At 37.8% G+C, this 12,204-nt stretch overlaps 1 protein-coding gene and 1 non-coding gene across 2 annotated transcripts in view; both read left to right on the top strand.

Annotated features, from left to right (window-relative positions):
- The window catches only part of appl2 (adaptor protein, phosphotyrosine interaction, PH domain and leucine zipper containing 2), a 35,802-nt gene that overhangs the window by 5,434 nt on the left and 18,164 nt on the right, over window positions 1-12,204 (top strand). Inside the window, exons 4-15 of the mRNA XM_057836344.1 lie at window positions 276-347; window positions 2,157-2,244; window positions 3,201-3,242; window positions 3,329-3,387; window positions 3,481-3,627; window positions 3,737-3,819; window positions 6,217-6,369; window positions 9,870-10,058; window positions 10,133-10,175; window positions 10,248-10,304; window positions 10,403-10,505; window positions 10,880-10,913. Of these exons, the coding sequence (XP_057692327.1) occupies window positions 276-347; window positions 2,157-2,244; window positions 3,201-3,242; window positions 3,329-3,387; window positions 3,481-3,627; window positions 3,737-3,819; window positions 6,217-6,369; window positions 9,870-10,058; window positions 10,133-10,175; window positions 10,248-10,304; window positions 10,403-10,505; window positions 10,880-10,913 (1,070 nt within the window). The remainder of the gene's footprint in view (window positions 1-275; window positions 348-2,156; window positions 2,245-3,200; window positions 3,243-3,328; window positions 3,388-3,480; window positions 3,628-3,736; window positions 3,820-6,216; window positions 6,370-9,869; window positions 10,059-10,132; window positions 10,176-10,247; window positions 10,305-10,402; window positions 10,506-10,879; window positions 10,914-12,204) is intronic.
- On the top strand, window positions 10,912-10,983 carry trnag-ucc (transfer RNA glycine (anticodon UCC)). The gene has a single exon. It is a non-coding gene; the product is annotated as a tRNA-Gly (tRNA).

The following is a 12,204-nucleotide window of genomic DNA, read 5'->3' as shown; positions in this document are numbered from 1 at the left end:
GCGTGACGGTTAGCCAGACAAAGGTTAGCCACACAAAGCCACACATTGTTTAACCACAAATGTCGTTTAATCCATCTGCAGGCGACCGGTAGATGAGCATCTTACGACAATGGTCCTTCTGGGAAACCCAGTCTTCCTTATAAGGCAAAACACTACCGCTTTTGTCCAACGGCGTCGCTAAAATCGACCAAAACTGAAAAGTTAACAAGTGCTGCTTTAATGTGTTTAATGTGACTAAATTCTGTTGCATATTAATTTTTATTTCTCCATTTTAGAATTTTGCCCTCGGGAAGGGTGATGAAGAAGTGGTGAACACACTGCAGAATTTTGCAACAACGGTGGAGGAGGTGAGACCTTGATGTGGCCAGACTGAGCCTTTCAACAAAACTTGTTACAATAAACATTTGCTGCCATTGACATTGATAGACATCTAATCCATTTTTACTGGGAGATGATGGCAGCGATTGTCAAGTCAAAATGGAATGGATGTCTATCATCGTCAATGGAAGTGAATACGTTAATGTGAATTTTAGATGGAAAAAAATATTAACCTTGTAGTAACATTTTGAGATACAAGATTAATTCAGTTAGTAACCTTGCTCACAAGTCAAGATCGTTCCTAGGACTGCCACTGTAGCTAATCTGGTGAACTTTAGCACTTGCTTGTTCTGTAGATAAGAACTGAGGATTAATGGCAGTCTGAAAGTAGGCCTGGGCAATGAATCGATTTTAGAAATCAATTCAAATAGTTTTGGAAGTGAATGAAAAAAATAATTAGTGTGGTTGTTTGTTGTTGTTGGTTTTTTTCCAAAGAGGAATTCTAGCAACCAGCTATTCAAGAGATTATTTCATGAGTCTGTTTCTTGGTGTAGTTATTACTTTGGATCACAGACTTCACTGTCAGTTGACGGGACACGGGGCTTGACCTAAAACCAAAACAGACACCTCCCATAGGCATATATGAGTCTGCATGAGCAGCGCCATAAAAAAATTCAAAGTCGTTCCCTTATAAAATCCCGCTTAATTATTTTTTTATACAAGTATAACAAAGCTTAAAATTGCTATCAAATTCTCAAAATGTACGCTAGATGCACAAAAATTACCAAATGCTGAGATAATCACCTATATTTTCAGGCTCAATAGCAATATTTAATATATCAATTAAGTTTTTACTCAAAATAGCAACTTTTTTTGTTGTTGTTGGTTTTCAACAGCTAGTCACTCAATTTTCACATCAGAAACTCAGCTATTGTGTAGCGATACAAAATCCAACATGGCAGCCGTCACGAAACAAAGAGCTTTTTAAGTTGAAAATTCTTGCAAATAAATGCTTACATCGCGTAATTTCTATAGATATGAACGTAAAACAGTCTAGATTCTTGATTAAAAGCAAAAAACCGGGGAGTTATCGTTCATTTTACGTAAATATTTCAAGCCAAAGTTACAGTATTGTTTAATCCAACATGGCAGCCGTCACGAAACAAAGAGCTTTTTAAGTTGAAAATTCTTGCAAATAAATGCTTACATCGCATAATTTCTATAGATATGAACGTAAAACAGTCTAAACTCATGGTTAAAAGCAAAAAAAACCACACAAAAAAAAACGGGCAGTTATCATTCATTTTGCGTAAATATTTCAAGCTAAAGTTAGGCTATTTTTTTCCATTCATTTCATTGTATTCACAACGTTTCAAAGTGCATGCATGGTGCAAGAAATATTATAATTACCTTGAATCCTCCACCAAATCACTCTTGAGACACTCCTGCCTGCTTGTATGCAGTAAAACCTTTGTCCTATTTCCACCTAAATCTGGCGTTAGAACGCAGCGTGTGTTTGAGTTTATCACAGTGAATAGTAAAAGCCACCTAAACACTCTATGGGTCGGCCCCCTACGGGAAGGCAGGCGCAAAGTATGTGGGACTTGTCTTGTCAACTGATGGTGGAGTCTATGTTTGAATTTGGGGTTTGACAGCACAAATAGGGGAAGTAAAAAAAATATATATAATCAAACCATATCGCCCAGTTCTATGTGAAAGTTATGGGTCCACAGTTACATAGTGTGTGGACATTTTTTTGTAAAGTTGAAGTGAATATTATATACATTTTTCGGTAAACATTTTGTGTTGTCCTTCACTATCTGTTTCGTGTCATCCAGCTCAATGCTCTGCACTTGGAGCTTGCCAACCAGATGGCAGACACCATGGTATTCCCCTTGATCCAGTTCAGAGAAAAAGACCTGACGGGTAGACATGCACGATTTCATAATGCGTGAGGGTCATTCCAGATTTGGAGAACATCTTGAGTTCCACCCTTCAGATTTCATCAATCCACAAACAAAATATTAAAATATGCAGTTTTTGAGTAAATATACTTTTCCTGAGACCAAATCTATAAAAACGAAAGTGAAAAGAATGCTTGAAAATATTTTTGGAAATATCAAATAAGTCTGGATTACTCAAAAAAATGCATTTTTTCTCTTGTTCCAACCACTCAAATGATTAAATTAAACCTCAAATGAAACAGTTTGTTTCCCTTGCTGTCTCTTTATTTGCCATCTTGTTATAATAGACATAATATTTCAAATATCAATTATTATTCGAGGAACATGTGTCCCACAACATACGTGCAACCCTCTTAACAAAACATTTGTATTATGGTAGAACAATAAAGCAGTGAACCACATGATACATCATCAGTTTTCCAAATCAATGGCTAAAGCAAATTTATCTTTTATTTTTCATAATTTTGTAAAATAGCTAGCCTTTATTGAAAATCGCACTCAACTTTATAATGTATTATACAACCCTGTTATGTGTATAATCAGAATAAGACAATTGATATTTAAGTTCATCGTCTTGGCCAGCAGTAACAGCTAGCTAAAAGCTCACTTGTGCTAACATTACACAAGCTAACATTAGTACAGATTTACAACCCTGTTACTGTGAGTATGCTAAGTATATGATATTTACATTGAAAATATCACCATTGATTTGAAAAGTGAGCTAACCAAGTATTTGATCCTTTATTACCTATAATTGACGAATATGTTGCTGAAAATCATAAAATGAAGTCTTATTATTGAAGAATTCTGAAGCCAAGATGTCGTCCAATTCTGGAATTATCCATGAAACACATGAAACAAACATCTTGTAATACATATTTCAATCATATTTTCAATTCTTGTACTATTATTTTACAGAGATAAGCACGCTGAAGGAAATCTATGGCATCGCCACCGATGGCAAGTTTACAAATCACATCCAAAAAAGGGGAGTTTATCGTTAATCTCTCTTCTACGCATCACTTATATATCTTCTTCTTATCTAGAGCATGAGGCGTCCATGGTCAAGTACAGCCGCTTACCCAAAAAGAGGGAGAATGAGAAGGTAGTGTTCTTCCCCACTACTGATCTCTAATGGATCTGTAGTGCTCTCATTTGCAAGCCAAATAAATGCAATAAATCGCTCCCCTCTGAAAAGCTGAAGGCTGATCTGGTAAAAGAGGTGGCGTACACTCGAAGGAAGCAGCACCAAGCCTCGCTGCAGTATTACTGTGCACTCAACGCGCTGCAGTACCGCAAGAGGGTGGCCATGCTGGAACCCATGCTGGGCTACACGCAGGCACAGGTATTAATGCGTAGATGGCCTTATTACATGTTATTTCTGCACAACAGAAAAAAAGAACAGAGAAAATATTGAGTCCATTATACAATAAAAACAATCTATCCTCTCTTAGGTCGTTTTCTTCAAGAAAGGGCTCGAGTTGGTGTCAAAGAAGATAGACAACTTCCTCTCATCTGTGTCCAACATGACTAAAAAGTAAATACTGCTCATCCTAACCACCCTAAATCATTGGCTGCCAGTGACGGTACTTGTTATCGAATACATTTTGAATGGGGGGGTTCATTCGCCTCAAAATGGATTGGACATCTTGCGACGGCAATGGCAATGAAACGTGCATTTACTGCCATCCTCCCAGTTCAAATGAATTGGATCTCTTATAGCTGTCAATGGCAGGCACTTCTGCTGAAAGAATATACTAGTCCTTTAAAAAAATGAGCATATTGTGATAAAGTTCATTATTTTCTGTAATGTAATGATAAACATTAGACTTTCGGATATTTTAGATTCATTACACACAACTGAAGTAGTTCAAGCCTTTTATTGTTTTAATATTGATGATTTTGGCAAACAAGTCAAGAAAAAACAAAAATCCCTATCTCAAAAAATTAGCATATTTCATCTGACCAATGCAAAAAAAGTGTTTTCTAATACAAAAAAAGTCAACCTTCAATCAATTATATTAGCTATGCACTCAATACTTGGTCGGGAATCCTTTTGCAGAAATGACTGCTTCAATGCGGCATGGCATGGAGGCAATCAGCCTGTGGCGCTGCTGAGGTGTTATGGAGGCCCAGGATGCTTCCATAGTGGCCTTAAGCTCATCCACAGTGTTGGGTCTGATGTCTCTCAACTTCCTCTTCACAATATCCCACAGATTCTCTATGGGGTTTAGGTCAGGAGAATTGGCCGGCCAATTGAGCACAGTAATGCCATGGTCAGTAAACCATGTCATTCGGAAATCAATGTGCCAGAGTTTGGAGGAAGACTGGGGAGAAGGAAATGCCAAATTGCCTAAAGTCCAGTGTCAAGTACCCACAGGCAGTGATGGTCTGGGGTGCCATGTCAGCTGCTGGTGTTTGTCTACTGCAGGGATGTCCAAACTTTTTGCAAAGGGGGCCAGATTTGGTGTGGTAAAAATGTGGGGGGCCGACCTTGGCTAACGTCCTTTATGTAGAACAATACATTTAGGCAAATTTTAGCAAGCGATTCTGTGTGTCACATTTTCTTTATTATTTTTTTAATTAATAATTTCAACAATATCGCAACTAGCCTTTGTGGCGTTCTCTTTCGGCTCTCGGGCCCTTGTGAAATACTGCTGCTGTAAAATTAAACTAGCTTCAAGTTGCTTCAATTTCTAGCTAAGTATCTTCCCTGTAATCTTGTACATGTCTGCATGTCTTGTTTGCTAATATCGCCTCACATTGAACTTTTTAAAAACACCGACTGTCTCTTAGCAAATGAGGCAGACACAGTTGTTGAGTATTTTAGTGAAGCAATAGTCCAATTTCCACCTGTCCTTGAAGCGTCAGCCGTCGCAGTCAACTTTCTTTTTTTTTGTTGTTTATTGTCGCCATCTTAGAATATTGGGAGTAAAGGGTCACACAGGGTAATGTTGCTTAGAGTGCTGCCACCTTTTAGTGAGTAAATAAGGAGCAGCATTTAGTGTGTAAGCTGGTAGCAGTACTGCTGACCAATTTATTAAGTCTGTGTGCAGGCCAGACGTTATTGATTTTATGACAGAGGCTGGGGGCCGGATGAAATTTGACCACGGGCCGCATTTGGCCCCCGGGCCGGACATTGGACATGTCTGGTCTACTATTTTGGAGAACTTTATGCTTCCATCTGCTGAAAAGCTTTATGGAGATGGAGATGAAGATTTCATTTTTCAGCACGACCTGGCACCTGCTCACAGTGCCAAAACCACTGGTAAATGGTTTATTGACCATGGCATTACTCTGCTCAATTGGCCTGCCAACTCTCCTGACCTGAACCCTATAGAGAATAGCCCATGCCGCATTGAAGCAGACATTTCTGCAAAAGGATTCCCGACCAAGTATTGAGTGCATAGCTAATATAATTGATTGAAGGTTGATTTTTTTTGTACTAAAAAACACTTTTTTGTATCGGTCAGACAAAATATGCTAATTTTTTGAGATAGGGATTTTTGTTTTTTCTTGACTTTTTTGCCAAAATCATCAATATTAAAACAATAAAAGGCTTGAACTACCTCAGTTGTGTGTAATGAATCTAAAATATATGAAAGTCTAATGTTTATCAGTACATTACAGAAAATAAGGAACTTTATCACAATATGCTCATGTTTTGAGAAGGACTAGTAAGAGCATTTGTTTTAAACTTTCTCAAGGCTAGTGTTGATAAATGCTCATTTGAAAACCAATTTTTGATTAGTCAGTTAATTGCGGTGGTTAGGTAATGGCCGTTGAAACGAAAACAAACACGATGTAGTCCCTGACAAAGTTGAGGTTCACACCTCTGCAGAATGCACTAGAGGGAGCCAGTGTACCACTGTTTGTACTTGTACCACACTTTGAAAACCACTAAATTTGGCTCCGAAATGTGCTTCGTATTTAGCATCCAGGCCCAACTGGACGTGGAGGCCGAGGTCATGCGTGTGTCCCAGAAGGAGCTCCTGTCCGTGGATGACTCGGTCTACCTGCTGGATAAGGAAAACGAGCCCGTCAATCGCACACTCATTCAGAAGGCGGGCTTTCTCAACATCAGGAAGTAAGAATTCTTCAGGAACAAATATACACTGAAAATGTCCAAAATGCTCTGAGGAATAGAGTAAGGATTTTTTTTAGATCAAGCTGCTCAAGAAAGTGTTGAGTCTGCTTTTAGAGGATACTGAGCTAATGGCTTGCCGTGAAAAAAAGTTCAAATTATACTCTGTGGAATGGGGTGACTGCTTTGAGGTCACACAGAAAAGCAATTTTAGATTTAGCTGATTGGGTACACGAGGTTGACTCACGGAGGCGCCTGTAAACGAGGGGAGTTGCAAATTTGATTCCAAGTCTTGCGATCATGCATGGGTCAGCCAAGGCTACTTGTAGTCTAGCAAAGGATAGTCTAAAATTTTCAACATACGGAGTGAAAAGTCTGTGTCTTTTAAATTTAGAAAAAGAAAAATGGAATATGAGTCTATTTCCGGTTTTTATATTCATGTGTAAAATGGGAAACTGGTTGTGTTCTGTTTCTTGATTAATAATTGGAAAACAAAAATGGTAAATGAAGCTTCAGCCATTGTTTCATTGAGAGTTTACTTAACACAGGACAAGGGGAAAAATACGGCCATTATTTAATTTTTTTTGCCACCAGGTTTGCATTGCTGTGAACAGGAAGACGTTCTTCTGTCGCTTTCTATTCTGCGGCTGCAGGGGGTTTTGCAGAACTTACGCCTCATGTTGCTAATAATTTATGAGCTAGTGCGATGATTTAGAGGCAGACGATTGCAGGAGTCATTATGATCCAAGTCACAAGTAAGTCCCGAGTGTTACCTGTTGTAGGCAAGTTGAGTAGAGTCACGAGGTTATGTCGATTCGACTGGAGTCGAGTCACGAGGTTATGTCGATTCGACTGGAGTCGAGTCACGAGGTTCGTCAAGGCCTTCGCCATTGTTCCCCAGCCCACCCACAAAGCACTCAAGTTTATCTTTGAGGGAAACCTTACTGTCAATGAAAAAAATAATAAACAATGCAGTGTTGTCTGCAGGAAATAAACCAGCATTAATGTGTTCCAAGCGGATCACTGGCAGGTGGGAACCAATCTGCGATCCAAGTTTTTGATTCAGCTTGTTGGGTCTCGAGTCATTGTCTCACGAGTGGAGTCAAGTTTTGAGTCTCGCACCCTCCCAGCTCAAGCAAGTCAAGCCGGAGTCTGCATTTTTTTTTCTTTAAGTTCGAGTCGAGTTGCAAGTCAATCATTTTACAACTCAAGTCAACTCAAGTCGGGGTACCGGTGACTCGAGTCCAATTGTCCGTTTACAGGTCTCCAGACTTAGAAACATGAAGTACATTGCTGCCAACATCCCTATTACTAATCGTGTGCAGGATTGAGTCATATTAGAGCAGGGCGGTAAACCGAAAATTTACCGTCACCGAAATTCTTAACGATGACCGACGTAATTTTGACCATGTCGGTAAATTCGGTAAATTAATAAAACAAGAAAATAGTCTTTTCATCCCGCTTTGATTCTGTGTTGTTCGTCTATGTTCATTCCCCTTTAAGAAAGCAGTGAATGTGCTTACGTAGGGAGTCACGTGATCATCAGGAAGCCAATCAAACAAAAGCCCGGTAAGCTAACGCTAGCAGCTAACGCTACAAGCAAAACGTGATGGAGTGTGGCTTAAGGGAGGTTCACCAAACTTTCAACCGACATTTAGTAGACTCTTGGTGGCATCCAGACGGGCTTTCACCCGCTGTCCTCCTTTGTTCTCATGATTTCCGGAGATGGTGCTTTCAGTGCTTTCTACTGGTAGCCAGGCTAACGCTAGCTAGCGGCTAACGCTACAAATGAACGTTATGGAGTCGGATAGAGGCTCTAACCTGGTCGAAACGGCTGAACTTAATGAGTGGATTGGGCACGGACTGCATCTAGCAATTACTATGTGGCGTTATTTTGTATCTGTCTGTGTGTGTGATTCCTCTGATAGCTTTTGTGATGGTAAAGAATTCTGCATAAAGTACAATCCAACGGCGAAACTTATAATGACCGAGAAATGGCCCCAGCTATTTTTATTGTGCGTGCATTTATGAAAAAATGCACTGGGGGGGGGGACCCTTAAACCATAAAGTAAACACTTGTATTTAATAATTATATCACAGCAGCCATTAACAATAAGTTGTCTTTTTGAAGTGTACTGTTCAAGCTGCAAGTCATTTGTGTTACAATTACATGTTTACACAGGCATATTGATAATGTACATTGTTCAAGTCATACACGCTGTTATAAATGTTCATACTTGAATTCTTATTGCTTACAATACATTTTTATTAGGGCTGTCAAACGATTAAAATTTTTAATCGAGTTAATTACAGCTTAAAAATTAATTAATCGTAATTAATCGCAATTCAAACCATCTATATAATATGCCATATTTTTCTCTAAATTATTGTTGGAATGGAAAGATAAGACGCAAGATGGATATATATTTTCAACATGCGGTGCATAAGGACTGTATTTGTTTATTATAACAATAAATCAGTTCTAAATCAGTTATAGAAATTTTATATTAAAACCCCTCTTAATGTTTTCGTTTTAATAAAATTTGGTAAATTTTCAATCAAAAAATAAACTAGTAGCCCGCCATTGTTGATGGCAATAATTACTTACACTATAAAATCAGTCGCACCCAAACGCCAGCAGAGGGCAGCAAAACTCCGCAAAACACAATTAACAGGTGGGCCTCTCACTCTAGTGACATTTAAATATGTCTGAGCTGGGCAAGTGCGTTAATTGCGTCAAATATTTTAACGTGATTAATTAAAAAAATTAATTAACGCCAGTTAAGGGGGTAATTTTGACAGCCCTAATTTTTTATAAATTTAATGTTTAGACTGCATGTACAATTGTTAAATACAGTATATCAAATTGAATGCTGGTAAATAAATCAACAAGAAATAGTTAATCTGTATTTCATGCATTGATTCAGATTTTCAAACTATATAACAGTCCGCTTGGGCGAATTTATCGTCATTTATCGTTATCGAGATAAATCTGCTCAATTTATCGTGATACATGTTTAAGGCCATATCGCCCAGCCCTAAGTCATATGTATAATTTTGTTGTGGGAATTTTTTATCTCTACAAGAAGACGATATGACAGTGGAGAATGTCTACTCAAGATTTCAAAATTTTAGCTCTAGCTAAAGGAGTAAGAGGCATCAGAAGAAGAATGTCTTTCGGGTCACGGCAAACTGAAATTGGGGAAAACAAATTATAGTTGTATTATTATTATTATTTTTTTTTGTTAAATATATCATTTCTGTTTTATTGGAACATCGCAAGGCTCGTTTTTCAATTACCGGTTATGAATCAGAAGCTGCTTTCGTCTGTTTTTTTTTTTTTGTCAACCCACATGAAATGAAAAACAGAAATAAGCTCATTTTCTGTTTTTAGAAGAAAAACAAATCGACAAAAGGTACACGGATCAGGAAAGGGGTGACTTTGATTTAAAGTTGCACAGAAAAGTACTCTGTAACTCTAATCTCACCTATTATTTCTCCAGTAAAACAGGCCTGGTGACCACAGCATGGGACCGCCTGTACTTTTTCACGCAGGGGGGCAACCTCATGTGCCAGCCACGGGGGGCTGTGGCAGGGGGCATGGTGCTGGATCTGGACAACAGCTCAGTCATGGCTATCGAGTGTGAAGACAGACACTACTGCTTTCAAATCACTTCCCCTTCTGGAAAAGCGTAGGCATCTATATTTTCTCACAAAAACATCTGCTCTTTCTCCATTATTGCACATTTATTCTTTGTGTCTTCAGGTCTATGATCCTACAAGCAGAAAGCAAAAAGGAATATGAAGAGGTAAGATCCTTCCATTTTTCCTTTGTGTAGATCTTTAGCTTTAAACGGTCATTTATCTTGTTTCCTCCTCAGTGGATTTGCACTGTGAACAACATCTCCAGACAGATCTACCTGACTGACAACCCAGAGGTAGAGGACTCCGCTTCAAAACTAAAACATCCATTCTTATGTTAATATGTGTCTATGGGAACATGTAAACTCATTGGTTTTGTCTTATACGTCACCAGGCTGTGGCTATTCGACTAAACCAAACCGCCATCCAGGCGGTCACGCCTGTCACCAGCTTTGAGAAGAGACAGGAAGGTTCACCTGACCCTGATAGGTCTGTTGGTATTGTATCTGGCAGTGAATGATCATGTTTCAAGTCAAAATGAATGGGATGTCTATCTCTGTCAGTGGCAGCAAATGAGGCAAACAATGGTTTGAAAGAATGAAAATGAGGTTCAAAACAACTGGCAAAAAAAAGGTGGTTGAAAAAGATGAGTGATGACAATAAAGGCCCACATAAAGCAAAAGCTCAGCAAAAACTTGATATTCAAACAAACAAAATCAAGCAATGACAGAAGAACTGTTTCATTTGAAGTTAGGTTGCGTTTGCAGTTTGGCTAGCACATGGCCATTTATCTGCATTTCTGTCAAGGAGTATTCCGCCTAGAAGAAAAAATGTGGTTCTATGATTATATGAGTATATCTGTACTTCGCAGCTCATTCTAACATTCAACAACAAAATCCAACAGCGTTGGTGGTATAGTGGTGAGCATAGCTGCCTTCCAAGTAGTTGACCCGGGTTCGATTCCCGGCCAACGCATAGATGAGTTTTTCTTGATTCCGTGACATTAACCTAAAACACTTTAAATATGATGTCTTGCTTTTATTTTTAAGGGACGTTGTTGACTTAAACATTATCTGATCCTGTTTTTTGAGCCACTTGATAGGAATTATATATTTTTTTATATTTACGGTTTTTATATTTAAAAAAACGACTAAAAGCTTTTATTGTCCAATTTAAAGGAAAAAAGTACAAATTTTTAAAATTCGTTTTATTCATTTTTAAAAGGAAAAATAATAAATATTATTTTTTAAATTAATTTTGTTAGTTTTTTGTTTCCTAATTAAAACACAAAAATAGGAAACATTCTCAAAAATATACAAATTTACTAATTTAAAATAATAATAATAATGATACATATATATATATATTTTTTTTTTTTTAAGAAAAAAAACTGGATAGTATGTTGTCCATGATCTTGCATTGCTGACTACACACATTTTATTGAAATTTCATTTTAGTGACAGAAAATGAGGTCAGTGCCCATGAATTATTGAATTTTCGTGGGCCATACAGTATAAAGTGGCGGCCAGATCTGGCCTCGGACATGAACGAGCTCGACACCCGTTTTTTATTATCGCCTTTTTCGTGAATTTTCCACAGAAAATTGGTAATGATAAGTCAGCAAAACATTATTTGACCTTATAAAGCAGGGGTCCCCAAACTTTTTCCTGTGAGGGCCACATAACTTTTCCCTTCTCTGATGAGGGGCCGGGTCAGTTTGTAACAGAAAAAGTGTAACAATTGCAGGAGTGTCTAAATGTAAAAATGTATTGTTTTTCAGAGAGCCACAATCAAATAACCCATTCTGGATTCTTCACGGAACAAAAGTAAATAAAATAAAAATAATAATATAATATAATATAATATAATATAATATAATATAATATAATTAGGGCTGTCAAACAATTAAAATTTTTAATCGAGTTAATTACAGCTTAAAAATTAATTAATCGTAATTAATCGCAATTACTGCGATTGGCTGGCAACCAGTTCAGGGTGTCCCCTGCCTACTGCCCGTAGTTAGCTGGGATGGGCTCCAGCACCTCCGCGACCCTCGTGAGGAAAAGCGGCATGGAAAATGAATGAATGAATGAATAATCGCAATTAATCGCAATTCAAACCATCTATAAAATATGCCATATTTTTCTGTAAATTATATATATATTCTGTAAAATAAATTGTTGGAATGGAAAGATA

The sequence above is a fragment of the Corythoichthys intestinalis genome, chromosome 5 (assembly GCF_030265065.1).
Source record: "Corythoichthys intestinalis isolate RoL2023-P3 chromosome 5, ASM3026506v1, whole genome shotgun sequence".
NCBI classification, from domain to species: Eukaryota; Metazoa; Chordata; class Actinopteri; order Syngnathiformes; family Syngnathidae; genus Corythoichthys; species Corythoichthys intestinalis.
This window is presented reverse-complemented; position numbering and strand designations above follow the sequence as displayed.